Source organism: Suillus subalutaceus (assembly GCF_016647625.1).
Source record: "Suillus subalutaceus strain FC151 chromosome Unknown DFJ58scaffold_46, whole genome shotgun sequence".
NCBI lineage: Eukaryota > Fungi > Basidiomycota > Agaricomycetes > Boletales > Suillaceae > Suillus > Suillus subalutaceus.
In genome coordinates, this window is record NW_024540295.1 from 219,476 (window position 1) to 247,117 (window position 27,642).

At 49.0% G+C, this 27,642-nt stretch overlaps 9 protein-coding genes across 9 annotated transcripts; 3 read left to right on the top strand and 6 right to left on the bottom strand.

Annotated features, from left to right (window-relative positions):
• Nucleotides 1–45: 45 nt before the first annotated feature.
• On the bottom strand, nt 46–792 carry DFJ58DRAFT_647701 (heterokaryon incompatibility protein-domain-containing protein; the record flags this gene model as incomplete). Its single annotated transcript, XM_041381453.1, has 1 exon — nt 46–792. A coding segment is annotated over one exon (747 nt), but the record flags the coding sequence as incomplete, so codon positions are not given.
• A 562-nt stretch (nt 793–1,354) lies between these two features.
• DFJ58DRAFT_683526 (ndufs7, NADH:ubiquinone oxidoreductase 20 kd subunit) lies at nt 1,355–2,585 on the bottom strand. The gene is made up of 6 exons (XM_041383261.1): nt 2,502–2,585; nt 2,397–2,447; nt 2,195–2,338; nt 1,812–2,144; nt 1,642–1,756; nt 1,355–1,591 (listed from the first exon to the last, which is right to left on the bottom strand). The coding sequence occupies exons 1-6, from the start codon at nt 2,527–2,529 to the stop codon at nt 1,579–1,581; spliced, it is 684 nt and encodes a 227-aa protein (XP_041244433.1). The 5' UTR covers nt 2,530–2,585; the 3' UTR covers nt 1,355–1,578.
• Nucleotides 2,586–4,544: 1,959 nt separating this feature from the next.
• Nucleotides 4,545–6,975, top strand: DFJ58DRAFT_785589 (uncharacterized protein). The gene is given in 4 exon segments (XM_041390043.1): nt 4,545–4,844; nt 4,864–5,988; nt 6,043–6,271; nt 6,322–6,975. 4 exon segments carry the CDS (start codon nt 4,814–4,816, stop codon nt 6,659–6,661), a joined length of 1,725 nt encoding a protein of 574 aa, XP_041244434.1. The 5' UTR covers nt 4,545–4,813; the 3' UTR covers nt 6,662–6,975.
• A 61-nt stretch (nt 6,976–7,036) lies between these two features.
• Nucleotides 7,037–7,564, bottom strand: DFJ58DRAFT_745426 (uncharacterized protein; the record flags this gene model as incomplete). Its single annotated transcript, XM_041387389.1, has 5 exons — nt 7,037–7,153; nt 7,217–7,292; nt 7,347–7,384; nt 7,438–7,503; nt 7,558–7,564. The coding sequence occupies 5 exons, from the start codon at nt 7,562–7,564 to the stop codon at nt 7,119–7,121; spliced, it is 222 nt and encodes a 73-aa protein (XP_041244435.1). The 3' UTR covers nt 7,037–7,118.
• A 317-nt stretch (nt 7,565–7,881) lies between these two features.
• DFJ58DRAFT_716186 (uncharacterized protein) lies at nt 7,882–10,257 on the top strand (the record flags this gene model as incomplete). The annotated part of the gene is given in 10 exon segments (XM_041384194.1): nt 7,882–8,279; nt 8,331–8,351; nt 8,407–8,502; nt 8,583–8,690; nt 8,741–8,871; nt 8,990–9,101; nt 9,121–9,247; nt 9,345–9,436; nt 9,492–9,534; nt 10,006–10,257. The coding sequence occupies 10 exon segments, from the start codon at nt 7,882–7,884 to the stop codon at nt 10,255–10,257; spliced, it is 1,380 nt and encodes a 459-aa protein (XP_041244436.1).
• Nucleotides 10,258–12,800: 2,543 nt separating this feature from the next.
• Nucleotides 12,801–16,359, bottom strand: DFJ58DRAFT_727416 (uncharacterized protein; the record flags this gene model as incomplete). Its single annotated transcript, XM_041385465.1, has 6 exons — nt 12,801–12,860; nt 12,935–14,202; nt 14,254–14,318; nt 14,376–14,566; nt 16,034–16,060; nt 16,111–16,359. The coding sequence occupies 6 exons, from the start codon at nt 16,357–16,359 to the stop codon at nt 12,801–12,803; spliced, it is 1,860 nt and encodes a 619-aa protein (XP_041244437.1).
• A 2,634-nt stretch (nt 16,360–18,993) lies between these two features.
• DFJ58DRAFT_702785 (S-adenosyl-L-methionine-dependent methyltransferase) lies at nt 18,994–20,894 on the bottom strand. Its single transcript, XM_041383631.1, has 7 exons — nt 20,461–20,894; nt 20,305–20,405; nt 19,977–20,255; nt 19,706–19,924; nt 19,569–19,657; nt 19,357–19,516; nt 18,994–19,303 (listed from the first exon to the last, which is right to left on the bottom strand). The coding sequence occupies exons 1-7, from the start codon at nt 20,870–20,872 to the stop codon at nt 19,259–19,261; spliced, it is 1,305 nt and encodes a 434-aa protein (XP_041244438.1). The 5' UTR covers nt 20,873–20,894; the 3' UTR covers nt 18,994–19,258.
• Nucleotides 20,895–22,482: 1,588 nt separating this feature from the next.
• Nucleotides 22,483–23,491, bottom strand: DFJ58DRAFT_913807 (uncharacterized protein). Its single transcript, XM_041395345.1, has one exon. It carries the CDS (start codon nt 23,296–23,298, stop codon nt 22,543–22,545), a length of 756 nt encoding a protein of 251 aa, XP_041244439.1. The 5' UTR covers nt 23,299–23,491; the 3' UTR covers nt 22,483–22,542.
• Nucleotides 23,492–24,583: 1,092 nt separating this feature from the next.
• On the top strand, nt 24,584–26,957 carry DFJ58DRAFT_350166 (uncharacterized protein). Its single transcript, XM_041379987.1, has 16 exons — nt 24,584–24,617; nt 24,672–25,084; nt 25,141–25,150; nt 25,204–25,223; nt 25,269–25,301; nt 25,349–25,445; nt 25,495–25,523; nt 25,579–25,606; nt 25,653–25,685; nt 25,743–25,819; nt 25,877–25,949; nt 26,005–26,085; nt 26,144–26,254; nt 26,309–26,349; nt 26,399–26,424; nt 26,480–26,957. The coding sequence occupies exons 2-16, from the start codon at nt 25,043–25,045 to the stop codon at nt 26,628–26,630; spliced, it is 852 nt and encodes a 283-aa protein (XP_041244440.1). The 5' UTR covers nt 24,584–24,617; nt 24,672–25,042; the 3' UTR covers nt 26,631–26,957.
• Nucleotides 26,958–27,642: the final 685 nt, after the last annotated feature.

The following is a 27,642-nucleotide window of genomic DNA, read 5'->3' on the forward strand; positions in this document are numbered from 1 at the left end:
GAAAGGCCAAATCCCTTTTTTGTGACCACCTGCGACAGGATTGCTCCATGCAAAAATGCTCTGGTCATGCGAAGTACGGATAATCTCCAGTTGGAGTCTGAAGAAAGCCTTTTTCTCCCCCTCTCCGTAGATAACAGGCATGTGGACCTTGAATATTCCCATGAGGGAGTAGGCTCTGTCTTCTGGTCTGGTTGTCTTCCTCCCAGCAGCCCACGACATTTTGGTTGCGACGCTGAAGGATACTCTGGTGGTCATCAACTTGTCTGACTTGGCATTTACGCGAGTCAATACGTCGGCATGCACTCTCGTAATGGACGAGAGAAGTCCTGCTAAGCTGTTCTTGCTCCCAATCTCCCTCCAACGACTGTCGAAGAAGAATAAGCTCGTGGGCGCGATGAGCTCTTGTAGAGTCCACCCCCGGGTGAACCATTCGCTTTTGGCAAACGCGGATTCGATTCCCGGGTCTCCGTTGTCGGCAACGTCATCTAGGTAGACGTAGCATACCTGGGCGTCCTCATACCACGTAAACATAGTGTTGATTGCTTCTGCAAGCGCTGCGCTGCTGCTTTTGTCGATGCAGCAGGTATCAATCCAGACGTACTGATACCCATCACGTCGGGCCTGTTCACAGCATCCCTCTATTTTGGCATAGCCTTTCATGCCTTTCGCATGTTCCTGATGGATATCTGCAAACAGGACTTCTTCCTCGCGCCATCGATGCGATAGTATCGCATATTCCGGAGGATTGACAAATTCCTCTAGCTTCTTGGTTGTAGTGTGCAAAAGGTGCATGCTGCAGACGATAGTAATGGAGGTAAGCTGACATTAAATTTGAGCCGGTTTGAGAATACACCCACATAATTCACGCTCCACCACTAGCTCACTGATCTGAGTCTAACAATTTTGATCGATAATGTATTGGTCGATAGGGAAGAACTTGTTGACGAGCGCTTGATAATGGTATGGAAGATCTGTTATCTGACGGGCCGGGTGAGATAAGTAAACGTTTAAACACGCCCACAATTTGCAATCCGAGTAGCATGCTGCTAGTGACATAGTGCGGCGCGCTTTTTTAATTATGCAGGCGAGAGAAGAGTCGGCCATTTCACATTCATTAAGGGGTAAGGTGCACTTCGTGTTGGCCATGACACCGTCGCGGTGGCGCCGCCTCCCAACCAGGGTGCATCAAAGTGAGGTGGGAGTAGATCATCCACGTGCACAGGTGCGCACTTGATCGCAGTTGTGCACCCCATCCAAACATCACAGTGGTGGATGTCGCCCCTGCAGAGTATGATCAATATAACCTGCATAAGCTGAAGGACGTGCTCAAGTGGGTGACAAAGAGACCGCTCCAGAAAGGTGTACATCGGAAAAACAAAGCACGGTGCTTTGGCTTATGTTTATCACGACTTGATACTCTGACTTCATTGCCTGTGCTGAAGGTGAAACATGGTACCTGCATACTACTCCTTCACAAGATTGTGGACAAGGAACGGAATCGGTGCACGCCAGCCATGAGTGATATACGAAACATGTCAACGAAAGTGCTAGTTTATGTACGCCGTAGCCAAACCAGCCTCATTTGCGGTACCTGGAATGCAGCCATTAGCATGATCCATGACAAATAAGAGTACAACTCACCAAAGCACACTCTTCCTGTTTCTTCTCATTTTGCGCTGAAGTTGCAACATACCATAAAGCAACGCTTCAGCAGTTGGTGGGCACCCAGGGACGTAGATATCCACGGGCACAATCCCTACCAGACAAATATTAACTGGGCCACTGTTGGACCAGAATGAAAGAATGCTTACGATCACAACCACGGACAACAGCGTATGAGTAGTGGTAGTAGCCACCGCCATTTGCACAAGATCCCATGGACACAACCCATCTTGGCTCGGGCATTTGGTCATAGACTTTACGGAGAGCAGGGGCCATTTTGTTTGTGAGGGTACCAGCGACAATCATAACGTCAGATTGACGTGGAGAGGCACGGAAAACGACACCGAGACGATCCTGGTCATAGCGAGCAGCAGCCATGTGCATCATTTCGACAGCGCAACATGCAAGACCGAAAGTCATGGGCCATATCGAACCCTGGCGTGCCCAGTTGACAACCTTGTCTAATGTTGACAGGACGTATTCTACAATCCAATTAAGCCTACTCAGTGAGAAGTGCATGAGGCATACTCACCAGCCTTATTTTGGGGCTGCTCAAGGCTAAGTTGATTTGAGCCGTGCATTGCCAATGTGGTGATCGGCTCAGAAGCAGAGGGGACCGGAGTGGGTATAGTTTCGGGGGCTTGCGCAGACTTCGACGTGTGCACAGAGCGAGCAGCTGTATCAAAAAGGCTAACTTAGAAAGAGTTCGCCAGGAATTAATTGATGGAACATACCATAAATCCCGAGAGCGGGTCTGAGTGCTGCTACCTTATAGGCACTGGTAACTGCACGAGAGGCTTATGAATTACATTGACTTATGACACAACACAGGTATTCACCTGGAGCTCTTAAAATGCCGAGTGACATGGCGGTCGAAGGAGAAAAGTCAAGCTCAATGCTGGCTCCGACGATGCGGAACGAACAGCGACAACAGTTAATTTTGTTCCCACGGTCGGAATGCTTACTTCAGCAAGTACCTGCCAATCATAAATCGTAGCGGCGCCGGCACCAGCCCGACTCGCTTATTCCTGGCATGTTTTGTGTCCCATGGAATTAAACGCAAACTAGTCATTTTGCGTCGGCAACTGACTGCTAATCCTATGTGATTCTACTGTCAATGCATGATGTTCTTCGACTCGTAACATCCATTGACCAGTCTTAGCCAAGTGGTAACGTCGCCGCTGGATAGAAATCTGTTGCAGGTTCGAAACCTGCTCAACATTCTTTTTCCTTTTACCACGTCTTCAGGTTGAAGATTCACTGATGGATGGATCCTTCAAGGTCTATCTTATAAGTAGTCATAGCCAACCGGCACTCGAACAGATTAGAAATATGCTCTCTTGGGTGGCAAGAATTTGAAACCTTCCGACAAATGTCTTATCACACCTTCAAGACATTACGGCCATCATGAACAGTTCTGACTTCTTCGGAGCTTCGTTTCAACTTGGGAAGCGTTCTAACCAAAGTGATTACTACAACAGAATCAAAATCTGTTTCTCTTGGACTGTGCAAGCTCGAAACTTGCTGACAACAATTTTCTCTCTCTCGGAACACACCTTGACCTTCACTCATGGACAGTTCCTCGGAGATTTGTTTCAACTTTGTCCTGGCCAAAGTGGTTACCACAACAGAATTGAAATCTGTTTCCCCTGCAACATGGTTCGAAACCTATAGTGACGGGGATTTTTTTTTGCATTAGAACACATCTTGACATTCACTCATTGATAGGTTCCTCAGAGGTTCATCTTAACCGGTCTTAGCCGAGTGGTTGCAACAACAGAATCAAATTCTGTTTCTTGGATCGCCAGACTGCAGGTTTGAAACTTGCCGGACGACAGGTTTTTTTTCTCTCAGAACACACCTTGACACTCACTCATGGATGGTTTCATCAGAGGTTCATGTAACTGGTCTTAGCCAAGTGGTCACCACAACAGAGTCAAAATCTGTTGCTCTGGGAGGCTGGTTCGAAACCTGCCGCGACAATATGGTTGGGGCGGTGACTGCGGTGTATGAGGTCGATCGACTTCACTAGCCTAGTCAGTGCTGCGGAAACCTCCTTGTTTGTATGCGATAGGCTGGCCCATGAGAAAGGAAATTCAACCTTCATGGCCTCGCGAGAGTCTGTCTCGGAAACATACAAATATATCACCTGACCGGACAAAAATGATGGTATGCAAGCTAAGGACAGAGAGTGAGTCCTGACAGTGAGAAAATGATGTAACCCTCCCCTTTTTTATAGTTTTCAAGTCGTATTGGTAAGAGTCAACGACCAGAGGAAGGTCCATCGATGAGGCTGCAGCGAGACATCAACTGGCACTTTCGCGGACGAGAATGAACGCAAAGATGGCACCGGATAATCCTAATGTAGAGGCACATCCGTGAACAAACGTCGAAGGATGTTTGATTCAAGGTGTCAAGACTCAAAATTACTTGCGCCGCGTCAAGGCGACAAAAGGGTGGCCACGCATCACGAACTACAGCATAGAATGTGGTCTCCCGAATTCCTAGTGGTGGCGTAGAAGGAATGGAGGCAACTAAAAATACTGTTCTCAAAACTTCATGAAGGACTCGGATCTGTTGGGGGTCGTCGAAGACACCCACTGGTATCTTGTTATTGTTTCTAGGTTCTTTAAATATCCAGTCGGCCCTCTTTGTATTATCTTTGCTTAATCGCCACCGGAGTTGAGATACCCAGCTGCAGAAGGCTGTTCAGTTATACTTGCAGCACCGGAGGTAAATCTTTACGATCAGGCAATATATAATGCAAATTTTCTGTTTTGGATGTTGACCCTCCTATGAGAGGTCGAGTTTCCATTTACGCGCTACTCGTCTGTCGATCCCTGTGTTCTTGATGTGGGAATACGTTCATCCTGAGAACTTCCCCCGCATAGACTTCTCAAGCTTGTCATGGCCATTGTCTTCTGCCACATGCAGGCCGGTCACTGACAAGTGCCGTCCTGTGCAATCCATTGAATCCTGTTCTGAGCGAGCAAGGTAATTCAAGCCTCGCCCCCCATTCTCACGCAGAAGCTTGGCCATGCTCCGTCTAACTACTTAAGTTACGTGACCTAGGGTCATTACTCTTACTCTTAGCTCGAGTTTTTCTGTTGAGTTTTTTTTCACCCTTCGCTTGCAGTGCAACTTCATTGCGATGTTGACCTTCCTCAAGTCCGCTGGTGTTCGTGTTTCGGTTGCGACTAGCTGCAGAGCCAGTCAAGGTCGAGAAGGCGGATCTTGAAGTTAACCCCACGGCTCCGGTGCCAGACGCATCTCCCGCCGCAGACATTGCTTCCATTCAATCAGCCAACTCATCATCTTCCTTGCATTCGTCTGTTTCGAAATCCTCCCACACAGATGCCTATGGAGCACCCTCGAATCCGGCTACTCCTCAAGTAGCCAGCCGGTCGCTCACGCCTGTGCAGCCCACGCATGTGAACTTGCCACAGTCATCTGTGCAGTCGCTTTTAGTACCTCCTAGCCCAGGGCGAGGTCCCGCTGCTGAATCCTTGGGCAATGCTACCCCAGGCGTGCCGGGTGTGAATCCTTATCCCAGTGCTAAGACTGGGAAGGACCCTCAACGTTTCTCATTCCGTTCATTTTCCTTCTTGCGCTCCGAGTCAAAACTTACTCAGCCGGAGCGTAAGCATTCCCGGCACTCCGAACCTATTCACACACGGCCTCGCGTGCTATCCAAGGCGCATGAAAAAGACAAGAAATCACTTGCTACCAAGGCATTCACGATCCGTGCACTCCAGTCCAAGACCTCTGATAGGCGTACCATGGACACCGCAGTTATGGTTCGTTCCGTCATCGTGGGGGATCATGAAATGGTGGATGGCAGAGCAAAGAGGTCAAAGCCACTCTCTAAATCTGACCTAGCGCGTGTCAAAGCGCAGCTTCTCGAGCCAAAATCTGCCAAAAAGATTATTGACCACCTGCACACAATGTCTGCGTCATCAACAGATACGGGATCTGCTAATACTGGGCCAATCCATGCAGTGTGTCTTGACGCGACCGACAAGGAAGTCCACGAGCAACACTTTGTACAGTTTGGTTCGGTTGCTACTGCAACAACGACTGCAGTATCTGATGCGTTGGTCAACCTGCACCTCGTCGACCTTCTCGCTGTCCCAGACATGGGTTTCGGTGCGCCAGCATCATCGCCGGGATTGCTGGCTGGTGCCGTTCCCAGCGCAGAAACTATCATCGATGGCCTCCAGCAAATAACCCCGCAGTTACTTGCGCTTGGTTTTGCAACAAGCAAGGCAATTTTGCCGGATCACAAAGGCGTTGTCGTGCCTACAGATCGTCTCTCTGTTTTGACGTGTGCGTGTTTTCATTTCATGGGCTATCGTTCATGTTCTAATCCATTATTGTTAGACTGGTGGGGTTTTGAAGTCTGCATGCCGCCTCCCACAATCGAGCACCTCGGTGCAGTCGCCTCTCCAGGTACTGCCTTGCTCAATTTGCTGACTGCATTGTCGCTCGTCAGCCCCGGAGTCCGCGAGGTATTGCCGTTCGTTCGCTACATCTCTCAGTTCGTGCAAACCGAGTGGCATATGATCAAGGCAGCCGATAAGGGCAAAGGAGTTGTCTGCTGTGCTACTTGGTAAGTTTTTCGTGTCTAGCACACACTTGATTACTGATTGTGTATTCCAGGATCATGCCAGCGGCGATGGTCCCTCGTTCATGGGATTTCCCTGACCCGCCTCCTGCGACCATTATAGTTGCCCCAGGGGCAAACCTTGCGCCCACTGCGTCGAGGCCTACAATTGCTGCTACACCTAAGCCTTCCGTTGATGTACCGCGCGCCTCGTCTACGTACTCCAGCGAAACTGGCGAGGACGGGGCACGACACGGGATATCAAGTGACCCTCCTGTTCTCCCAGAGCTCAAAGTCAGTTCCCCTGCGTCGAACGAAGGTACAAATTCTATCGACCTCCCAGTCCACAAGCCTTCTGCGGATGTCCCCAGGGATGCCGACTCCATTGCTCTTTAGTCATCTTCGCTATCTTTCTCGTCATGACCTGTCACGATTTTCTTAATCTGCCGTCTTTGAAGTTGGTCCTTTTGCTCGATGCTTACTTTCCGCCTAGTTTTCTGTTTTCGACCGATAATCGTCTGGACTTACTATACCCTTCCATACATCACACACTCGTTAGCTACTACATCTCTACCATTCGTTTTCTCATCGCTCCCCACGGCAGAACTTATTTTATCATCCCCGCAATTTATGCATTAAGTAATTCCTCAGCTCAGGTTGGGTGCTATTATTGGGATTTTGGGAAGTCGCTTAGATCGTTCAGGGAAACTTATCAGATCACAACGGCTGCAATCGTTCTAGCAGTTGTTCCACATCCTCGAATAATGACTTGTACAGATCTGTCTTCACTCATTCATATCCTACATTAAACCATCACTGTGCATCTCCCAGCATATTGCATATGTCAATGCTATTAGGCTGCCTGGGTCGTGACTATTTGGTCAGGTTCTGAGACAAACAGAGTAACAGTGAGCACCATCCCGTCCTGTGATTAAAGCGGAGGGCACGCACCGACTGAGATGATATCGCTACTGAATGATTTCAGTGACGAAGCGGCGCTTTCGTCAGGCATCTGGACGGTGATCATCTACACGAGAGATGTGTCAGCCACTGGAGAAATTTGGAGCCCGATCAACCAAACCCCAAGAATTCGCGCAGATTCATCTACGATAGTTCCACCTGTTGAGGGTTTGTGAAAGGTATAAAGATGGTATGATGACTTGAGAACCTACCTTGCTTCACGATAGTTTGCTTGGTAGCCTCGTAGTCTGCGGTGGACTCAAGAGAGACGATGTATTCTGATGATAGATGTGAGCATCAGGATGGACATTTATTGAAATTTGTGTACGCACTCGGCATTGTTCAGTGAAAAGTTATAGTTTGGAGGTTGGTGTGGATATGAGAGGGCCAGCTACGATAAAGCTATCGGAACTGGAAGACTGCGGGGCCTGCAAGCTGTGCCGGCATCTGAAGCACTGACCATGCCTGAAAAGGAAACACTAAGTAGGTCTGGCCCATGACGCGACGCGTCGCTGAGTCACGTATTCGCTTAGTATGCCGTGAAGGTTTTAGGGAACTGGTTTGAACTTTGTTATTAACCAGGCTCTTGCAATTGTCACTGCTGGTGCATGAGATTTGCATTCTCTAGACTTCGATTTCCTGCACTTAGATCTATTATGCCTGTTACACGGTCAGCCACTCGGTCAGTTGCATCAACACCAGCGGGAGGAAGCAACAAGACAACAACAATAGTCTCACCATCTGCAGTGGGCAAGTCCAACAAGCGAAAAGCCGCTGAAGAAACCCCAGCAGCCAAGAAGACGCCTCGCGCTAAGAAAACAAAGTCATCCGATGAAAGTGCTGAGACACCTCCCACATCGAATGCATTCATACCGCCTCCACCGCCTCCCTTGCAGACCGAGTCTGAGGAGAAACCTTTGGTTCCCGCAGCCTTGACATTCTCGTTTGAGGAAGCTAAAGCGCATCTCATCCGCGCTGACCACCGCTTTGAGGATATATTCACAAAGCTTAGATGTAAGCCTTTTGAGCTCCTTGAACAGGTCCATCCGTTCCGGTGAGCGTGGTATTTTTGACCGAGTGACATAGAATGCTAATGTATCTGTAGGGCGCTCGTAGAATCAATTCTGTAAGAAATATCTCCTGCATAAGTGAAGACACTAAATTGAGTGTACATTTTGCAGCGCTCAACAAATTTCATGGCTGGCAGCCCGATCGATCATCCATAGGTTTACTCGGTTGTATGACCCCTCATTACCCGAAAAAGTAGCAGATTATTCGTGAGTATAATTATATGCCGAAAGCATGTTACGCCTGCTTGCATCAGTCATTGCGTGGTGTTAATGGTTTCATTATGAAGTGCATCAAAATCTCCAACATTTTTCTTCCCTACCCCTTATCAAGTTGCCAATACGGATATCGTAACGCTCAAGTCTGCTGGTCTCAGTACACGCAAAGCCGAGTATGTGTGAGTGTCATTGTCAATTTCGCTGTGAATTCCCATCAACCGAGTCTAAGCTATTATTTCCTGTCAGTAAAAGATCTTGCTGCGCGATTTGCAGATAGAAGGCTTTCAACAGAAAATTACTTGCTGCAGATGATGAAAAGCCTTGCTGAGATGCTTATAGAAGTGCGAGGAATCGGGACGCGTATGTCGTTTTAAATTATAATATCTGTACTTCATTAACATCTCGCTTCTTGTCACCAAGTGGACTGGTGAGTGTTATGCTGCTTTTTATCCAAGAATATCTCATAATTCCAGCGCAGTTGACATGTTCGCAATCTTCTCCTCCGTCGTCCAAACATCCTCCCAGTCGGTGACTCGGTATCCAGCGAGGAATGTTGCGCTGGTTCTCTCGCGCCACTCGTCTAAGCACACGTTCGCACTTTCCATTGAGCGGCGAATCCAACGATGATAAAACAAAACAGGCAAGTACTGGCGCGATGGGACCACCGCCTACAACGCCTGCACCGAAAATGACCCCTGGTTTTCAACTGACAGGAGATGTAGAACCGGATAATGAGGTATTGCCGACATTATCTGAATCACAATCGGAGACTCCCGCTTCAATTAATTTGATTCCTGCGCTTCCTGAACCGTTTTACCCCCTCGATTGACAAGACTCTCGACGCAGACGCGATGAACACAGAACCCCTTCCCGAAGGTCTGAGCGTCGCAGATTTGAAATCAAGGCTAGAAAGAAAGAAGATCAAGTATGTCACCTGAATTTTTCTCTCGTGGATAATTTCTCATCAAGGCTCTCTGAAGAGGAGCGTTTCTTACTCCGAAAGAAATGGAAGATTTAACCCGCGTCTTGGGCGCCGTATCGAAGTCTAGCTGTTTACTATATGTGGGCTCTGACAGAGAAGAACTAGGTTGTCGCCCGCACCTCAATCTGAATATTTCGATCTTGGCTTATATCTTCTTGCTTTGTGATATGTATACTAGCTTGTAAGTAAGTACGCAGTGCCGTCAGGTTCAGGCTTTGAATGTCCATAATTCGGCTTTGAAAGTTTTAACTTGTGATATCAGTGCTTGACCCGAGTTTAGCCACTCTGGTTGATAAACCATTCGTCCCATCCAACATATTTAAAAAGTTACTAATTGTCTTTGGAACAGCAATGTGGTGGTGCTTATTGGTAAAGAGAGTTTGCAATAAGTGTGCAAAGGCTGTTCTGCTAGTATAAAACTAAAATCTATTACTGTGGATTGATACAGAAAAGTGAACGCGAATGGTACTGAACTAAATAGTCACAAACTAAGTACATAATGACGCTGGCAGATGATTAGAGACAACAACTTTAATAACAGCGGTGAACTAAAAGTTATCCGGCGCCCTACGGTGCTCCTACCAGTCTTGCGTAGCAAACAGCGTTTGATTCATTTCCGACGTTTTGATGAGCTATTAGAGGCGAGTGCACTGTTGCTATTGATCAGAAACTCATCCAAAGTTCGCTTTCTGGATGTGCCAACACGCTGTACAGTGGTGTCGGGCCTCGGAGAGGTGAAGGGTGGCCGAAACTTCCGTTGTTGAGTGGGAATTGGGACCGATGGCCGACAACCGTTCATCAGGCTGTGCGTTGAAGGTTCAAACTGAGGATAAGAGAGAATTAGAAGAGGTTTCATAAGATGAAAAAAAATGCAAACCTGAAGCAAGGCAATAACCTTTGCAAGTTTCTGCCCCTCAGATAAAATATCAAGACAAGACCGCAGTCCCTTTCAAACACCACTGCCGTTCGAGCCAAGAAAGGAGGTGTCGATTCCAGAAAATCCGGAATATACGGTTGAGAGTGTCGTCCCATGGTTTTGGAGCACGCGACAGGTGCACAACCCAGTTTTGAGATGCATACTTGAGAGCGTCGGAAGATGATTGACTTCGTTCCTGTGCCTCGTTCGCAGAAGCAATAAAGACATTCATAGCACGGATGACCTCCCTGTCAGGAACTTCTGTGATACAGAGGTGAAATGATCTTGGGGTATCAACGCCAAGAACATCGGAAATATCAGGAAATCCGGTAAGCTTTTGAGCTGCTGGACTACTTTGAAGGTTGGCAGTAAAGCTAATTCTGGGAGGAAATGATAAATTGCTGATGCTTCCAACGTACTCGAGAATTCTTTCCATAGTGGCCATACAGACCCCCGCAGGAGTGGATTGCCATGCTTGGCCATGGGGCGTCTGGAGCCAGTTTCGCCCGCTCAGGGTCTGAAGCCAGGCTCGTCCTCCCTCGGTCTGCAGCCAGCTTCGTGCTCCCTGGTCTGCACCCACTCGCGTCCTCCCTCGGTCCTGCAGCCAGTCTCGTCCTCCCTCGGTCTGCAGCCAGTCTCGTCCTTCCTCGGTCTGCAGCCAGTCTCGTCCTCTCCAGGTCTGCAGCCAGTCTCGTCCTTCCTCGGTCTGCAGCCAGTCTCGTCCTCTCCAGGTCTGCAGCCAGTCTCGTCCTCCCTCGGTCTGCAGCCACTCTTGTCCTCCCTCGGTCTCTAGCCAGTCCCGTCCTCCCTCGGTCTCCAGCCAGTCTCGTCCTCTCGACGTCTGCAACCACTCTCGTCCCCCTCCAGGTCTGCAGCCACTCTCGTCCTCTCGAGGTCTGCAGCACTCTCGTCCTCCCTCGGCCTGCAGCCAGTCCCATCCTCCCTCGGTCCGCAGCCAGTTTCGTCCTCTCCAGGTCCGGAGCCAGTCTCCTGCTCCCCTCGTCTGGAGCCACTCTCGTCCTCCTTCGGTCTGGAGCCACTCTCGTCCTTCTTGAGTCTCCAGCCGCTCTCGTCCTCCCTCGGTCTGAAGCCACTCTCGTCCTCCCTGGGTCCACTCTCGTCCATCGTCGGTCTGCACCCACTTTCGTCCTCCCTCGGTCTGGAGCCACTCGCGTCCTCCATCGGTCTGCAACCAGTCTCGTCCTCCCTCGGTCTCCGGCCAGTCTCGTCCTCCCTCGGTCTCTAGCCAGTCTCGTCCTCCCTCGGTCTTCAGCCACTTTCGTCCCTTCCAGGTCTCCAGCCAGTCTCGTCCTCTCCAGGTCTCCAACCAATCTCGTCCTCCTTCGGTCTCTCATCCAGTCTCGTCCTCCCTCGGTCTGCAGCCAGTTTCGTCCTCTCCACGTCTGCAGCCAATCCCGTCCTCCCTCGGTCTGGCAGCCAGTTTCGTCCTCTCCACGTCTGCAGCCACTCTCGTCCTCCCTCGGTCTCCAACCGCTCTCGTCCTCCCTCGGTCTGCAGCCAGTCTCGTCCTCCCTCGGTCTGCAAGCCAGTCTCGTCCTCTCCACGTCTGCAGCCAATCCGTCCTCCCTCGGTCTGCAGCCAGTTTCGTCCTCTCCACGTCTGCAGCCACTCTCGTCCTCCCTCGGTCTCCAACCGCTCTCGTCCTCCCTCGGTCTGCAGCCAGTCTCGTCCTCCCTCGGTCTGCAGCCAGTCTCGTCCTCCCTCGGTTTGCAGCCACTCTCGTCCTCCCTCGGTCTGCAGCCACTCCCGTCCTCCTTGGGTCTGCAGCCAGTCTCGTCCTCTCTCGGTCTGCAGCCACTCGTGTCCTCCCTCGGTCTGCAGCCACTCTCGTCCTTCGTCGCTCAGCCAGTCCCATCCTCCCTCGGTCCGCAGCCAGTTTCGTCCTCTCCAGGTCCGGAGCCAGTCTCCTGCTCCCTCGGTCTGGAGCCACTCTCGTCCTCCTTCGGTCTGGAGCCACTCTCGTCCTTCTTGAGTCTCCAGCCGCTCTCGTCCTCCCTCGCTCTCCCAGCCAGTCTCGCCCCTCCCTCGGTCTCCAGCCAGTCTCGTCCTCCCTCGGTCTGTAACCATTCTCGTGCTCCCTCGGTCTGCAGCCACTCTCGTGCTCCCTCGGTCTGCAGCCACTCTCGTGCTCCCTCGGTCTGCAGCCACTCTCGTCCTGTCTGGGTCTGCATCCAATCTCGTGCACCCTCGGTCTCCAGCCAGTCTCGCCCATTCGTGGTCTGCACCCAGGCACACCCGTCCACGGTCCCCAGCCAATGTTGTAATTCTAAAGCACGATCTCCCCGAAGCCATAGCATACAGATGAGAACTGACAGTGGCTCTGGTGGCTGAACAAGGAAGGACAGCGAAACTTTTAATTGATGGGAGTCCTCACGTTGCATAGCTTGGCTCTGTTTCTTGAGTTCTGAGAGCGCATCCAAGAGAGCCGTGCTTTCCGTAATCTCCGTCATCAAGCGAAGAGACGAATGAGCTAGTAGAGAGTGGGGTGATACGATATCACATACTTCAGGAAGGCCGCAGTTTAAGGGGTCGGAAACGTAGTCACGAACGGACGAGTGATAGATATTCATGGGGAGAGTGCTGTCTGTAGGGATATCCATCACAGACCGTAGCTGTATCAGTGTTCTCTGCACATCCCTGCCCAAACCAGGCCCAAGAAGTGACGAGATCTGCGAGATGGGAAGAGGGTCTGCGAGCGCGGCGACGATGGACAAGTGCATGTAAGCCCGCTTGGGGTCGGCACACGTGGAGAGGATACAATCGTATAACTTATACACCTCCGTTCCTGGTAGCAGTTCGCTCGTTAGCTTGAGCATCAGCTGCAACCGATCGCGCGGATCATCGTCTTCATCGTCGATAATGAATTTCATCATGGTAGACGCCACGATGAAACGTCTGCCCGCTCGGCTCGCCAGCTTCGCAAGATCGTCTTTGGATGGCTGAGGAAAATCAGTATGGCGACTTGCCAGCTCTGCGAAGGAATGCTGCAAGAAAGTATAGATGTCTTTGTCAACATCGGCGCCGTCGAGCGAGATGATGGTAGCAACGCCCTCTCCAGAAGTTTTCACAGGTATTTCGCACAACAACGGGCGCACCTCTTCGTTGTGAAAGGCTTTAAAGATATGGGTTTCCGAGCGACTTGTGAGCAGAATGTGGATCGCGGGAATATCAGGGTCACGAAGAGCATGCGCGAGGGAAAGGATGAGATCAGCAAGCTCAGGTTCAGATGTGCATTCATCAAGGGCGTCGACAACAAATGACAAAGGCGGACATCCGCGCAATCTGAGCTGAAGTTTCCGGAGGGGTTGGAGAAAGAGAGCCTCCATCTGGTCGCAGAGAGGCGCATCTGGGTCTAGTAGAGCAGGATTGTTGCGGATCGCTCTGTTCACATCTTGCCGGATGCTTGGAAAATTGGTGGCCAGCTGGTAGGCAAGCGTCACAAAGAAATATCCAGTCGTGCAACGTTTGGTGTGCTTGCGCGAGAAAAAGAATGTCCCCGCTAGTCGCTTTTCGACATTCGTCTCCTCTGTCACTTTTAGACCTTTCATCCTCTCAGCTACGGTGAACGCGACAGCAGACTTTCCGACGCCTGCAGTTCCATGCAGCCAGATAAGTTGATTCTTCTTTCGGTCGTCCAGGAATCCGTGGATGAATTTGAGCAGATCCACCCGGGTCCCTTCCAAACATTTTGGGTGGGGCTGACGTTCAGGGGAGTTGTATTGAGCACCCTTGACAGCAACTTGGGACAGCCTCGTCCAAGTTCCTTCAAGAGCTGTCAAAAGGGTCAGAAAGCGAGAGATAGACAAGAGTAAGAAAAACTGACATTGTTCCTCACTCATTCGCGAAGTTTGTGATATGCGTGATGAAATGAAAAAAAAATTGAGAGCACTAGCTGGGTGCGATTAGAAACCATCTGGGCGATATTTATCTCCAGGGATAACGTACGAAGGTTTGGAGGATCTGTTAGAGTAAAAGTAAGTTGTCAACTTAGGGTCCAAAAGCGCGATGGAGATGGGATGGGATAAATGGATGTTTGAATCTATGGAAAGCTTGCTGGATGGTAGTGGATGATACAGTTCGAGAACGAGTGCTGGGCGCTTGTCCGGCTGCAGAAGGCCACAAAGTTGCTGTGCATGCTGTACTTAGTAGTATGACGTCAGATGCTGTTCAATGAAGTACTACATAGGAAAGATATTCCTGTACAAGTAAAAACCTGTACATTTTGCAGTATGAGGCGCTGCAGCGTCTGTGATCTAATTCCATCTCGATTCTACGTCAGATTCTTACCAACACTGCATTTCAGCTTCAGCTTAGTAGTAGTAGAAGTGGATAATATGCGAGTCAAGTGACACGAACATCATGCTGTGCACTGTGTGCAGTCACGCGATCTTAAGCAGTCGCATACAATTCTGCCTACGTAGACATAAACTCAACCACAATCAACTACAGAATAATACAGAGTTTTTCAACGTATTCACGCACAACCAGTCAACAGAATCACTACTATCCCTTCCACTGCAATCGGCACCCACGGAAGTCGGCAGTCACGCAAATGTCACTGCAAGTCACGACATGTCACATAGGCTGTCAGCTCAGCAGTCAAGCAAGAGCGCAACTTGAAGATCAGTTAGTATTCGGCGTGAGCGAGCAAGTACAGTATTTGTTAGTAGATATGTCCAAGTACGAGGGTGACCATTATTAGTGCTGTAGTTGTAAATTTGGGTCCTGTTGACTCATGACGCAGTGGCTGAATTCTTCGAACGTGTTTTTCCCGCCTGGAAGAGTGCATAAAAACATTGTTTGTTAGCAAAGTGCTGATTTCCGATGTCAGCAAGAAACTCTTTAATTCTTGCCCTGAGTTCCTCGACCGTCCCATCTCTCGCTGCTAGACTTGCGAATGCGGCCCCATGACCAGCAGCGCTGCAGCACGAGTCGGCACTTCCAAAATGGGTGTGCAGTTTGAAACTCCGTCATGGCACATATCGGCAGGTGACATTTCTGCGTGACTTCGGCACTTACAATTATCTCACTCAATCCTGCTTCAAGCTTCAATCATGGTCGTTCAACCTCGCAACGAGTTGCATTAGAGAGAGAATGATATCTATACTAAGAATTTTGTGTTGAAGTAGCTAGAAATACGAGTTTTGTGAAAGTGCCGACTTCTGTGGGGTGCCGATTGCAGTGGAAGGGATAGTAGTATAGTACCATAAAGTCATGTAACATACCCTTTGAAAAAAAAATTGCGGAGTAAGTTCGCACGGCGAAGCCCTAGTATCAATGTACCTTGGTACTTACTACTTACCCTTCTATTCCTAACACGGCCGGGCGTAGCTATTTTGACGCGGTTCTGCCGCGCCTGTCCCATGTGACGCGGCACTGTGTCATGCACGACGGCCTTGCGTCGTATATATGCTTTACTGCTGCAGTGGGCCCTTGCCTGTCTCCGTCGCTTGTCAGGTGGTATTTTCGCACTAAGGTGACACCGACCGTGCAGAATACGGCTGGCCCCCGAGGCATCTCCTTACACACTACATTTTCTCTCCTTCTCCACTCGACGTTGAGCAGCCGCTCATCCCCCGCGTAATTTCCATTGGCTAGCATACCTTCCCGAATGGCTTGAAGACGGTCTGCTGCGGACAATATCAATTGTTGCTGCTTCACACACGAGAATCGCACAGACCTTGATAAGTTTCTGCCCTTCGGCTATAACAGTAAGGCAAGACCGCAAGCTGTTCAGACACCACTGCATTTCGAGCCAGGCGAAGAGGTGACGATTCAAGAAAGTATGGAATAGATTGTTGAGCCTGTCCTCCCATATATTCAGAGTGCGCGAAATATGCATGGTCCAGTGTTTACAGGCATACTTCAGAGCGACTGAAGCTGAATGACTCCGATCCCGCGCTTCGTTTGCAAAATTCACGAAGGCCATCATAGCATGGATAACGTCCCTATCCGGTGGAGAAAGATCGTTTAGTGATGGTGACGCAGAAAATGGAATGAGACTGGGGCCTCAACGCTAGGAACATCGGAAACACCAAGAAATTCTGCAAGCTCTTGAGCTGCTGGATAACTTCGAAGGCTGGCAGTGAAAGCAGCTCTGGTGCAATGATGTGCTCGCTGATTGCTTTCACCGTCCTCGAGAATTCTTTCATTGTGACCCAGACAGACCCCGCAGGAGTGGACTCCCATGCTTGGCCGTGCAGCGTCTGGAGCCAGGCTTGCCCGGTCTGGGGCCACTCTCGCCGATTCTACGTCTGGAGCCAGTTTCGCCCTCTCGGGGTGTCCAGCCAGTCTTTCCCGGACGTGGTCCGTAGCCAGCGTCTCCCGCACTGGGTCTGCAGCTAATCTTTCCCACACGTGGCTTGCAGCCAGTCTCGCTCTGCCGGGGTCTGTACCCAGTTTTGCACGCCCGGGGTCTGGAGCCAGTCTTGCCCTCTTTGGGTCTGAAGCCAGTCTTTCCCGCACGTGCCCTGCAGCCAGGCTTGCCCACGCATGGTATGCAACAAGTCTCGTCCGCGCGCGGTCTATAGAAAGGCTCGCTCTCCATGGGTCTGTAGCAGCCAGTCTTCCCCTCCTTGCGTCTGAAGCCAGGCATGCCCATCCAGAGTCACTAGCTAGGATTGCAACTCTGAAGTGTGATCTCCCCGAAGCCATAGCATACAGATGAGAACTGACAGTTACTCCAGTTGCCGAACAAGGAGTCTTGTAATCCACGGGATCCTCGGGTTGCATAGCTTTGCTTTGCTTCTTCAGTTTTGAGAGTGCATCCAAAAGAGCCATGCTTTCTGGAACTGCCTTCATCAAGCGGAGGGACGAACGTACGAGTAGGGAATGAGGTGATGTGATATCGCGTACTTAGGGAGGCCGCAGTTTGAGGGGCCAGAAACATAGTCGCGAATGGACGGATGATAGATACTCACGGGGAGAGTGCTGTCTGTAGGGATATCCATGACAGACCGTAGCTGCACTAGCGTTGTCTGCACATCCCTTCCTACACCATGGCAAAGAAGTGTTGAGGTTTGTGAGATGGGAAGGTCTGCGAGCGCGGCGACAATGGACAAGTGTAGGTATGGCCGCTTGGGCCCGGCACACGTGGAGAGGATACAATCGTATAACTTGTACACCTCCGTTTCAGGTAGCAGCTCACTCGTGAGCTATAACATCAGCTGTAACCGATCATAGGGATCATTGTCTTCATCGTGGATAATGAACTTCATCATCGTAGACGCCACGATGAAACGTCTGCCCGCTCAGCTCGCCAGCTTCGCAAGGTCATTCATCGATGGCTGAGGCAAATCGTGATGCCGACTTTTCAGTTCTTTGAAGGAATGCCGCAAGAAAGTATAGATGTCGTTGTCAACATGTTCTGAAAGGCTTGAGAGATGTGGTGGGCTGACGCTCACGGGAGTTATATTGGGCACCCTTGATAGCGACCTCGAACAGCGTCGCCCAAGTTCCTTCAAGAATTGTTAAAGAGGTTAGAGAGCACGCGAGAGATAAGAGATGGAAGTACTGACATTGATTGTTACTCATATTGACGAAGTTTGCGACATGCGAAATGTAACGAACTAACTGAAAATATTAGTAGCTGGGTGCGACTAAAAATCATCTGGGCGATACTTATGTCGAGGGACGACGTACGAAGATTTGAATCAAAGTATGGATTTGTTGGAGTCGAAGTAAGTTGTCAAGGCTCCCGATCGCGAAGCGCGATGGAGATGGAATGGAAAGCTTGCTGGGTGGTGGTGGGTGACACAGTCTAAGGACGAGTACTGGGCGTTGGGAGCTCGTCCAGTTGCAGGAGGCCAAGGTTGCTGTGAAGTCAACTCCTTGTATTAAATAAGTAAAAACCTGTAAATTGCAGTAGCCGCTGAGCGCCAGCGAGCCCGTCTGCGTTCGAATTCCGTCTCCACTCCTAAGTATGGATATGAGAGGGCCAGCTACGATAAATTAATCTATCGGAACTGGAAGACTGCGGGGTGTGACACAGCTGTGCCGGCATCGATGCGTTCAGCGTCACTGTCAACTGAGTTACGTATTCGCGCAGTATTCCGTGAAAATTCAGAACCCCTTGCCAAAGGTTAGAGCCGCAGATTTGAAATCGAGGCTATCTAGAAAGAAAGAAGATCAAGCATGTCACCTGGATTTTTCTCTTGTCATTTTATTTCTCATCAAGGCTTTCCGAAGAGGAGCGTTCCTTACTCCGAAAGAAACGGAAGACTTAACCGCGTCTTGGGCGCCATATCGAAGTCTAGGTGTTTGCTACTATATGTGGGCTCTGACAGAGAAGAACTATCATAGGTTGTCACCCGCACCTCAATATTTAATCTGAATATTTCAATCTTGGCTTATATCTTCTTGCTTTGTGACATGTATATTAGTTCGTAAGTACATGGTGCTGTCAGGTTCAGGCCTCGATTGTCCATAATCCGGCTTTGAAAGTCTTAACCGATATCGGTGCTCGACTCGAGTTTAGCCACTCTGGTTAATAAACCATCCATCCACCACGATTTACAAAGTTGGATTTTTTGTCGAGATGTGGATGATCGATCAATTGCCGGGCTTTAGTCTGGATATTTAGCTCGAATTCGTCATCCAGTTAATGATAACCTCTACTGCTATTGTACCAGCGGTATAAACATCGAATTGCCAAATTGGCTCCTTCTGTGACATGCACAGTAAGGAGAGGGTTTGGCATACATGGGCGCGCTATCCGAGCAGGGATATCTGCGCATATGACGGGTTCTTAGGGATAAGATACACAGTCCCGCCATCATGACCCCTCGTCGAGTGATGCATCCAGTAGAGGAGTAATATCATACTAAGCGTTATATACGTTCGTCTCTGCTGAAAGAATCCGTGATCAAGAGTTCCTGCAGGGAAAGTACGTATTAGCCAGTGCCAAGGTCAAGCTATTGGAATCTACCTCAGGTGCAAAGGGCCACCGGTCGAAGGCGCTGACGACAGCAGCCCAGTCTTCTACACCCATTTTCTTGATGATCTTATTCATGTCAGTCCTCTGATCGAGTGGAACATCATCGCCCGTGAGGTAGGACTTTAAAACATCTGATCCAGGTGCTAGATGACTAGGGGAAGGTCGATAAATTTTTCACCATTAAAAGTGAATTCTGAGCATACCCAACGGCGTTCTTGAGAGGGGTCGACTTTAGCACAAAGAGTTTCCGTAGGCAGTAATCCCATTTGTCCAGCATGCCTGACTGAATGATCTGCGCATGACGTCAGTGATTTAAATGTGCAAGAAACATGGTAAGTACCTGATGCTCCAATGGTCTGAATGTACCTGCTACGAATGGCGTACCTCTGCGCCTGTTTTCAGTCTTTGAAGAATATGCAGGATTTGTAGCATCAGGGTAGAAATGATTATTATATGGTACCAGCAGCCGTGGGTCAATGGTGTGATTAAACTCAGAAACGGCTTGTGCGATGACGCTTAGCTTGCACCGAGCCGGATCCTCAGTAGACGCAGAGATACGCTATCGCTTGTGTCAGACAGGGATAACTAGTTTGTGGAATGAGACCACTTACATCCCATACCCAGTCGTGCATTAGATAACTCATTGGAATGCGGCCGTGTTTGAACAGCCAGGACTGTTCTGGTGCACATCGTAATAGTTGTGCTAAGAGCTGCTCGCCCAGAACATCCATGGGAAGGTGCGAGATAAAGTGTAGATAGGGATTTGATTGATTCCATGGAATATTCTCCACGTCGTCCAGGAAGCCTTGGACGTCTAGCTGATGATACGTGTCCCACGAAAAGCCGTTCATTGGCAGAACTTGTACTCTAGGGTCCGCTTCCTGCAGCGGCTGTCGAAAACTATCAGCATGATCAAACTCTATAAAGCTCATTTCGCACATTCAGAAAGTTGAGGTACTGTTCTACGTCCTCAAGCACAATGATTTTTCGGATTCGCTCTTTCGGCAACTGCATCAAAGCGCGAGTCAACGTACCAGGCCCTTTGTGGGCTCTGTAAGTACTAAAACATTGGAGTTTAAATATCGGAACCCTCACCGGGATACGCTTCTATAATAACTTTATCCTTCGAACCGCTAGGAACGAATGACTCTGCAACTAGTGCCGCCGTCTCGGGATTAGCGATGGAAATACGACTTTTGAATGCCATGCCGCTAGTGGGAAAGTAGTTCCGCCATTTCGAACGCGGGGGCAGCTCAAATCTGTCGACCGGGAGTGGTATGTTAGCTTTCCGTGTCTTGGGTTTGCGAACAGCTTTCGAAGTCGAGGCACTTTGGGGTTCAGCTTCGGGCTTGACGTCCTCGATGCTTTGGATATCCTTGGAACGACCGCGTCCTGTTGGCTGTTTCGTGAGTGCCTTCGCGACTATATCCTCAGGAATATTCTTGGTCCTGTAGGAGCATCTGATGCTTGTAGAAAATGGCCTCCGAAGGAAAAACGGAGAAGACATTAAATGATGACTAAGCTACGCGAAACGCGTCGTAGGGGCCAGGTGAAATTGACGCGGTCCTGCCGCGCCTGCCGCGGTCGTGACGCGCCTGTAACGCGTCTTATGTGACGTGGCCCCGTCACAAATACTAGGGTACAGATTATGTTCAAACACTATCTTACGTCGCTCTAAATGAATTCCAAACACTTTGAATCCTCGCTCATGATCAATATATGAGTGTCCATCTGCGTACAGGCCCTGAAATGCAGCATTCACCTCTCACCAATTTGCTTGATCCTGGCGGCCCGTGTTCGTACTTCTTGGGGAATGTTCTGTGCCTCTTGTGTTTGTATTGTATTGTCTCTGATCGATCTAATCATTGATCCAACGTTTGTTTTCAGACAGCAGTGTGAAATATCGTGTCACTGTGTCAAGTCTCGACCCCACTTTATCAAGTCCGGGAGCCTCTGTACTCTGTACTACCACGTCAAGCCCCCCCAACCATGCCATGTCAAGCTTCAGTCAGGCTGGGTCAAGCACTACTCACACCACGACAAGTTCTCTCCAACATATTCGCAGCCTCTGTACTAATGTAAACTTCCACACTTTCCTATGCCGCGTCAGGGCCCACTTGTATGCCGCGTCAAGCATAGCACATGCCGCGTCAGTGCCGCGTCACAGGCGCGTCAATCAAGTTGTGCCACGTCAATGCCGCGTCACGGCCGCGTCAGACATCATCCATGCCGCGTCAGACCTATACATGCCGCGTCAAACCTTATTTTAATAACTGTCAGTGTCACTTAGTAAGTTAGATATACAAGCATTCTACGGACAGGGGCACTCCAAAAAATCATTACTCCAGCCTCCACTCCTATGGCCTAGGGCAGAACTGGTATCGCGCTGTTGAAAATCTATATACCCATGCCTTTTGTGAGTGCTTTGAGATACGGGGTGCACCATACTCTAGGAATTAATCCAACATGTATTCAATTTTTTCTATTCCAGTGAGAGAGGGGATCAAAATCGTTCAGATCAACCGCTGGTTGGGGACCTGATTTCCTGCCATGACCGCTCGGGTGCGCCGTTTCACTGATGCTCTTTGCGAACTCAAATTCGACAAGTAGAACAGGTAATGTAATCGACTCATGAAGCAAGGCTGAATGAGTGAGATTTACTCAACCATTCATGACATTCTGGACCGATTGCGACTCCGAGGATCCACGTTCTCAAGCCGAACTCGAAGATGCAGCAAGAGCGCTCCTCAAAGGTTATCAACAGCATTATCGGTCTCAGGTCACACGCGTCAAAAAAAATTAGTGAAGTCATTGACCCTGCCAAAGCGTCTGAGACAACTTTCCCGCGTCAAGGCTCGTCAGTGCCAAGAAAATAGTCATTAGCTGATGACTAGCTTGTAGTGTATGTGCCTATGGTGAATAAAATCAACGAAGGAACGATCATGAACCCATTCAACTTGATGTGAGAGTCGAGTATAGAACATAGGAATGAGTTACACTACTATTATGGTACGCGCAATCGGCAGCCCCCAAAAGTCGGCAGTCACGCAAATGTCACAGTAAGTCACGACATGTTACTGAGCCAGTTTCAAAGTCAGCTCGGCAGTCAAGCAGGAGCGCAAGGAAGTGAGTTAGTATTCGGCGTGAGCAAGCAAGTACAGTATATACTAGTAGAATCTAAGTACGAGGGTGACCATGATTAGTGCCGTAGTTGTATAATTGAGGGGGATGTGTAGGGAGACTGTGTGTGTTGTAAGGATGCTGAGGTTGTCTGTCTAAGTTTGATGATGACGCAATGGGACCGCCGGATGAATTATTATGTTGCGTTGTAGAGTAAGATGGTGCGCGGAGAGCTGGATTAGCATAGAATTGATGAAAATATGGCTGGTTAGTAAAGTGTGGAGGATAATATGGATTAAAAGAATGTGCACTGGCAGGTGGGGTGAAAAAATGAGTACCGGAATTGTTGGATGAGGTAGCGTCATTGTCTTGCGAGGCGCCACTACTAGCCTGTCCTGTCGATGACGCAGTGGCTAAATTCTTATTCTTCGAACGCGTTTTTCCCGTCTGGAAGAGCGCAGCAAAACGTGGATTGTCGGCAAAGTGCTGATTTGCGGCATCAGCAAGAAACTCTTTGAGTCTAGTCCTGAGTTCCTCAACCGTTCCGTCTCTTGAAATCTTGAGAGCGCCAGCAAGTGCGATAAAATCATCCTTGCGCCGGAGTGTTGAGAGTGCATCAAACGTCTTCGACTCGATATCGCGTTCGATCTGAGTGTGGCGCGCTTCATCTTCTGTCTTCTTTTTGGCCTGCTTCTCCGCGTCGGCCTTATCCTTTTCACGCTGCTCTAGCCCCATGACCAGCAGCACAGCACCAGTCGGCACTGGTGTGTGCAGTATTGAAACTCCGTCACGGCATATATCGGCAGGTGACATTTCTGCGTGACTTCGGCACTTTCAGCTATCTCATTCAATTCTGCTTCAAATGTATTCGTTTGACCTCATATTGAGTTGTGTTAGAGAGAGAATGATGTCTATGTAAATAATTTTGTGTTTAGGTAGCTGGAAACACGAGTTTTGTGAAAGTGCCGACTTCTGGGGGCTGCCGATTGCGCGTACCATAATAGTACCGCATTTAGTAGCCGCGTGAATGCCGCGTCACACCCGCGTCACGACCGCGGCAGGCGCGGCAGGACCGCATCAAAATAGCTACGCCCGCGTCGTAGTACTGACAGAACATCCTGCCCTGGCTTAGCTTGAACACGTGTTAGACGTGATACGTAACTGCTATTTTCTACTCAGTAGATCATACGCGCGTATATATAACTTCGTCCATCATAATTGTCCAATCTGCCATGTGCATCATTCGTCCCGCCCCTCCCACAGAATCGCTGTGAGGGTAACTACTGCGGAATCACCGGTCTTGAAAAATTTCAAGTTCTCCGAGTCATCACAGATCGTCGTGCCACCGATCAAATGATGAGCAAGTGCGTGATGGACTGTGTGGCACTATTCAGGAGAACACCTGTGCCAAGACGCCATCATGACGCAGTGATTGATCTCCTTCAACAAGCACTACCTCTATCTCTTCCGACCAATGCACATGGGCTATGCGAGCAAAGAAGCGTGTTGATCGTGGCATGCTTTGATGTACGGTACTCTCGCGGTCTAAGTCTGTGCTACATGCTACCATGAACCCACTGTAAGGTGATCGTGAAAGTATTCGACTTGACCGACACCTTGTCATCTGGATCATACATTGTTTGCACCGAGGAAGTCATTCAGAGGGGATTATAGCTCATTGACCACTAGACGTGCGATATGTTGTACCACCGGTCATATATATAAACGGCCGAGGTGTGTTCCTGCTTCCTAATCTGATTCGAGATTTTTTGTCCACTAAAGGATTGCGACTTAGTTTTCTCAATCTTATTATATATATGCGATTCCGGAGTGCGTTCTGAATCTTCTGATTATCTAGCTGTTTTTAAAACACCGAGACTACCGGACTTCGAAAACCTGTTCATCCGGATGCTCTTCTTGGGATGTGTGTGACGATATCACCGCTCTGCTGAGATCGAACAACATCGTATTTCTGCAATAAAAAAGATTATCATCTCCTTCATGGCAAGTAATTGGACTGTTTTCCGCTGTTCAATTAACCTTGAACCTTGATTATCACTGCATCAACTTTGATTATCACTGCATTGACCTTGATAATCACCGGAGGCGTCCTACAACGAGATGATGAAAATGTGAGTTGAAACGCGCCGATGCCCAAATCAGCTCACAATGGTTCCGCATACTAGTATATGGGCGCGTTCTTTCATTTGCATCAAAATAGTAATCGCCAAGGAGTAGAGCAAAAATCGCTGAAGCACGCCACGAATAGCATGGTTCTCTTCTCTTGGAATTTAAAATTCACTCTTGCCAGCGAGCAGCTGCTTATGGAGTAGTGCCGGTGCTCCGCGTTTGCTACATTGGGCCTCCAGTTTCACGATACGGACAGGACCGCAGTGGTACTGGTTTCGACTGAATCACCTGTGCAATCTAATTTGATCTCGCCGGTGACACGGCGCATGCAAAGTTACGAACCGGATACAATCAGGCAAATTCAGATCATGGAAGTGTATAAAAGCGAGTTCTGCAGTTCTGGACTCTTATCTATTACGATCCCGCAATGGTCGCTCCCATAGTCAATACGGGAATTCAGACAGCGAAGGTAAGAATTCCCGAATATATTTTCCAAACGAGGTTTATTGACCGCAACTATTCTAGTATTGCAATGGTACGTGGACTGCATCCAGGGGTTTTCGCTATTTTCATCTTGAATATGTGCAGTGGCTGGTCTAGGAGTTTTGGTAGGCCTACAAGCCATGGAAAATATCCCCTCTTATGCTCCATAGATTTTTGACTATTTCTTAACGTTCGAACCTGAGGTGAGTATTCTTTATCGAGTTCGAACATCTATTGATAATGTCGCAAGGTTCGATTGACGTGGAACAGGCGCTGGAACGTCACTCGTGTTCTTTTCGTAATTTCACGCTACATGGCCTTTGCAGCAGCTGGCATGACTTCATATGGTGAACAGCTACCCGTATCTCCTGGTTTGTGACGTTGACGAGTGACTAGCTGCCATTGCTACACGAGCGAACGAGAATGTTAGTGTGTTTTGCTTATGTGGTTGTTGTATGAACTGAAGGACATCGAATATAGTGCTCGGACTTCAGCCGGGCTTCAAATGGTGATCAATATCTTGAGTAGCCAGCATTTTACTGATTCCATTGCAGCAATTCACATTATCAGTATCGTCGCTGCTGAAGGTGCGGTCTATGTCTATAATGTCTTCTAGGCCTGAAATTCTATCTCTATTTTTCAAGGTCTTTTGATCATTCGTACATATGTATTCTGGAAACAGAGCAAAAAGGTCTTGGCAGTGTTACTGGTCTTGGCAGCAGTACGTTGGTCTTGTCATGCGTGCTCATATTCATCGTCTGTTGATGTCGCAACGTAGATTACCATTGCGTGTGCTGTCAGTATCACAGATGTTGTCAGTAACTTAGAGACGCCTGCCCCGGACCCTTCAGGTGGGTCCCCTTTATTCTTTTTTCATTGTTGTAGACGACAACCTTGGTTTTAAAGCTCCTCCTACAAGCAACTGCACTTTTCAAGCAGGTCGCAGCAGCGCCGTCCAATACGGCTTTCTCATAGCCTACGAATTGTGTAAGGATATCTTGTTTCCGTCCCATCTTAGCGCGATCTCTCAATGCCATCCACCCAGTGCTGATGTCTTTAATGGTGTTCAAGAGATATCAAGACTACAAAGATTCCGACAGTCGTCTAGTGAGAGTCGTCTTCCAGGGCGCAGTGCGGTATATGACTGCCATAATTTGTGCGGTGTCTTGTGTTCAATTTAACATGTCCCGTATTGAAGCGTTCCTTCCAGTTGTTTCTGTGGCCAATATAGTGATCATGTCTGCGGTGCCAGTAGGCTGCATGTTGTATCCGTTCGTCAATTTTTGCTAATTTTGGGAAGGCATCATATAACATGTTGATGGACGTGTGCGTAGCAATTCGTTTATAATGGTGTAATAAAAAACTGATGGCATCATGACAGGCCACAACTTGTCCTGCACAGTATGTTGGCAACCCGTGTGCTCTTTGGTCTGCGTGAAAGTGACAAGGATGAATCGGATGGGGGGACAACGACGTTACAGTTGTCGACATTTCGTCCAGTTCAGCGCAACCAATACACTTCATTCGATTGATTGTATCCTATAATCATGGCATGGCCCATCATAATGCAGATGTGACATAAAAAGAGTGTTCGCCTATCAAGGAGGAAGATAAGTACTGTCACGAAGCACGATCATCTACTGCTCCATCTGATTTCCCTGCTTTGTATCTCTCCTACATTATTCTTCACCTGTTCAGCGAAATCGTTCTTGGATCCGCAGGCTCTATCTAATTCTTCCGATGATACAGAAATAGCCTCTGACATTCTCGCAGGAGACGCTCAAGATCAGCCAACGGCACCCAACTGCGCCGGGTGCTGTGCAACCATATAGACTCCGCAAGTGAGACGCTTTGCAAGGAGGGGCATAGTATGTGCATGCCGACGTCATTACTAGCCAGTCATATCTGCTACTGCACAGCCAGGCAGAACCACGTGTAGTGAGTGGCCAGAGCATGGTGAACTAGACTTGAGAAAGATGCGCACAATTGTCTGGACAAGGTTAAAACGTTAATACGTGAATCGGGCTGGATCATGATGCTAGGACGTAGACTTCATGACAACATCGTCAATCTACTCCGAAGGTTTGCAAAACAACAACCCTTTGCAAATGATCCCCCATATTTAGGTAGATAATTATTAGTAGTTGCATATTACTATGAGACTGCGCGCTACGAAACACAGTCGGGTAGTTGGGTAGACGTAAGACGGTCGGAGTAACGATTTCCAATAGGATAGAGATGTGATTCAAAATATCGAGACTCTGAGAGCGAACGCCGCTGTGTTTGCTAGGAAAAGGCCAAAATGAGTGTACACTAAGTGAAGGAACAGAGAATGAGTGATGTGCCAGCTGTGAGGTGCTATGGACAACGTGCCATTCAAGAATTAATGGTTGGCATGCACATCATGGGCTACTACTGCAAAAGAGTAATTGTCTTTGGAACGGCGATGTAGCACCATGCTTATTAGTAAAGAGAGCTTGCAATAAGTGTGCAAAGGCTGTTCTGCTGGTATAAAACTCAAATCTAGTACTGTGGATTGATACA

Bases quoted from the DNA above. Each gene is read 5' to 3' on its own strand.
- DFJ58DRAFT_683526 (XM_041383261.1), bottom strand. From the start codon at position 2,529: ATGTCACTCGGCATTTTAAGAGCTCCAG. The intron at 2,339-2,396 runs GTATGTTCCATC...TTTTTGATACAG, and splicing joins ACCCGCTCTCGGGATTTATG to CTGCTCGCTCTGTGCACACG. The intron at 2,145-2,194 runs GTGAGTATGCCT...ATTGGATTGTAG, and splicing joins GCAGCCCCAAAATAAGGCTG to AATACGTCCTGTCAACATTA.
- DFJ58DRAFT_785589 (XM_041390043.1), top strand. From the start codon at position 4,814: ATGTTGACCTTCCTCAAGTCCGCTGGTGTTC. The intron at 5,989-6,042 runs GTGCGTGTTTTC...CATTATTGTTAG, and splicing joins TCGTCTCTCTGTTTTGACGT to ACTGGTGGGGTTTTGAAGTC. The intron at 6,272-6,321 runs GTAAGTTTTTCG...TGTGTATTCCAG, and splicing joins GTTGTCTGCTGTGCTACTTG to GATCATGCCAGCGGCGATGG.
- DFJ58DRAFT_702785 (XM_041383631.1), bottom strand. From the start codon at position 20,872: ATGTCTTCTCCGTTTTTCCTTCGGAGGCCATTTTCTACAAGCATCAGA. The intron at 20,256-20,304 runs GTGCGAAATGAG...AGTTTTCGACAG, and splicing joins AGTACCTCAACTTTCTGAAT to CCGCTGCAGGAAGCGGACCC. The intron at 19,925-19,976 runs GTAAGTGGTCTC...CACAAGCGATAG, and splicing joins TGCACGACTGGGTATGGGAT to CGTATCTCTGCGTCTACTGA.
- DFJ58DRAFT_913807 (XM_041395345.1), bottom strand. From the start codon at position 23,298: ATGTCACCTGCCGATATATGCCGTGACGGAGTTTCAATACTGCACACA.
- DFJ58DRAFT_350166 (XM_041379987.1), top strand. From the start codon at position 25,043: ATGGTCGCTCCCATAGTCAATACGGGAATTCAGACAGCGAAG. The intron at 25,524-25,578 runs GTTAGTGTGTTT...CATCGAATATAG, and splicing joins CTACACGAGCGAACGAGAAT to TGCTCGGACTTCAGCCGGGC. The intron at 26,255-26,308 runs GTGCGGTGTCTT...CGTTCCTTCCAG, and splicing joins GTATATGACTGCCATAATTT to TTGTTTCTGTGGCCAATATA.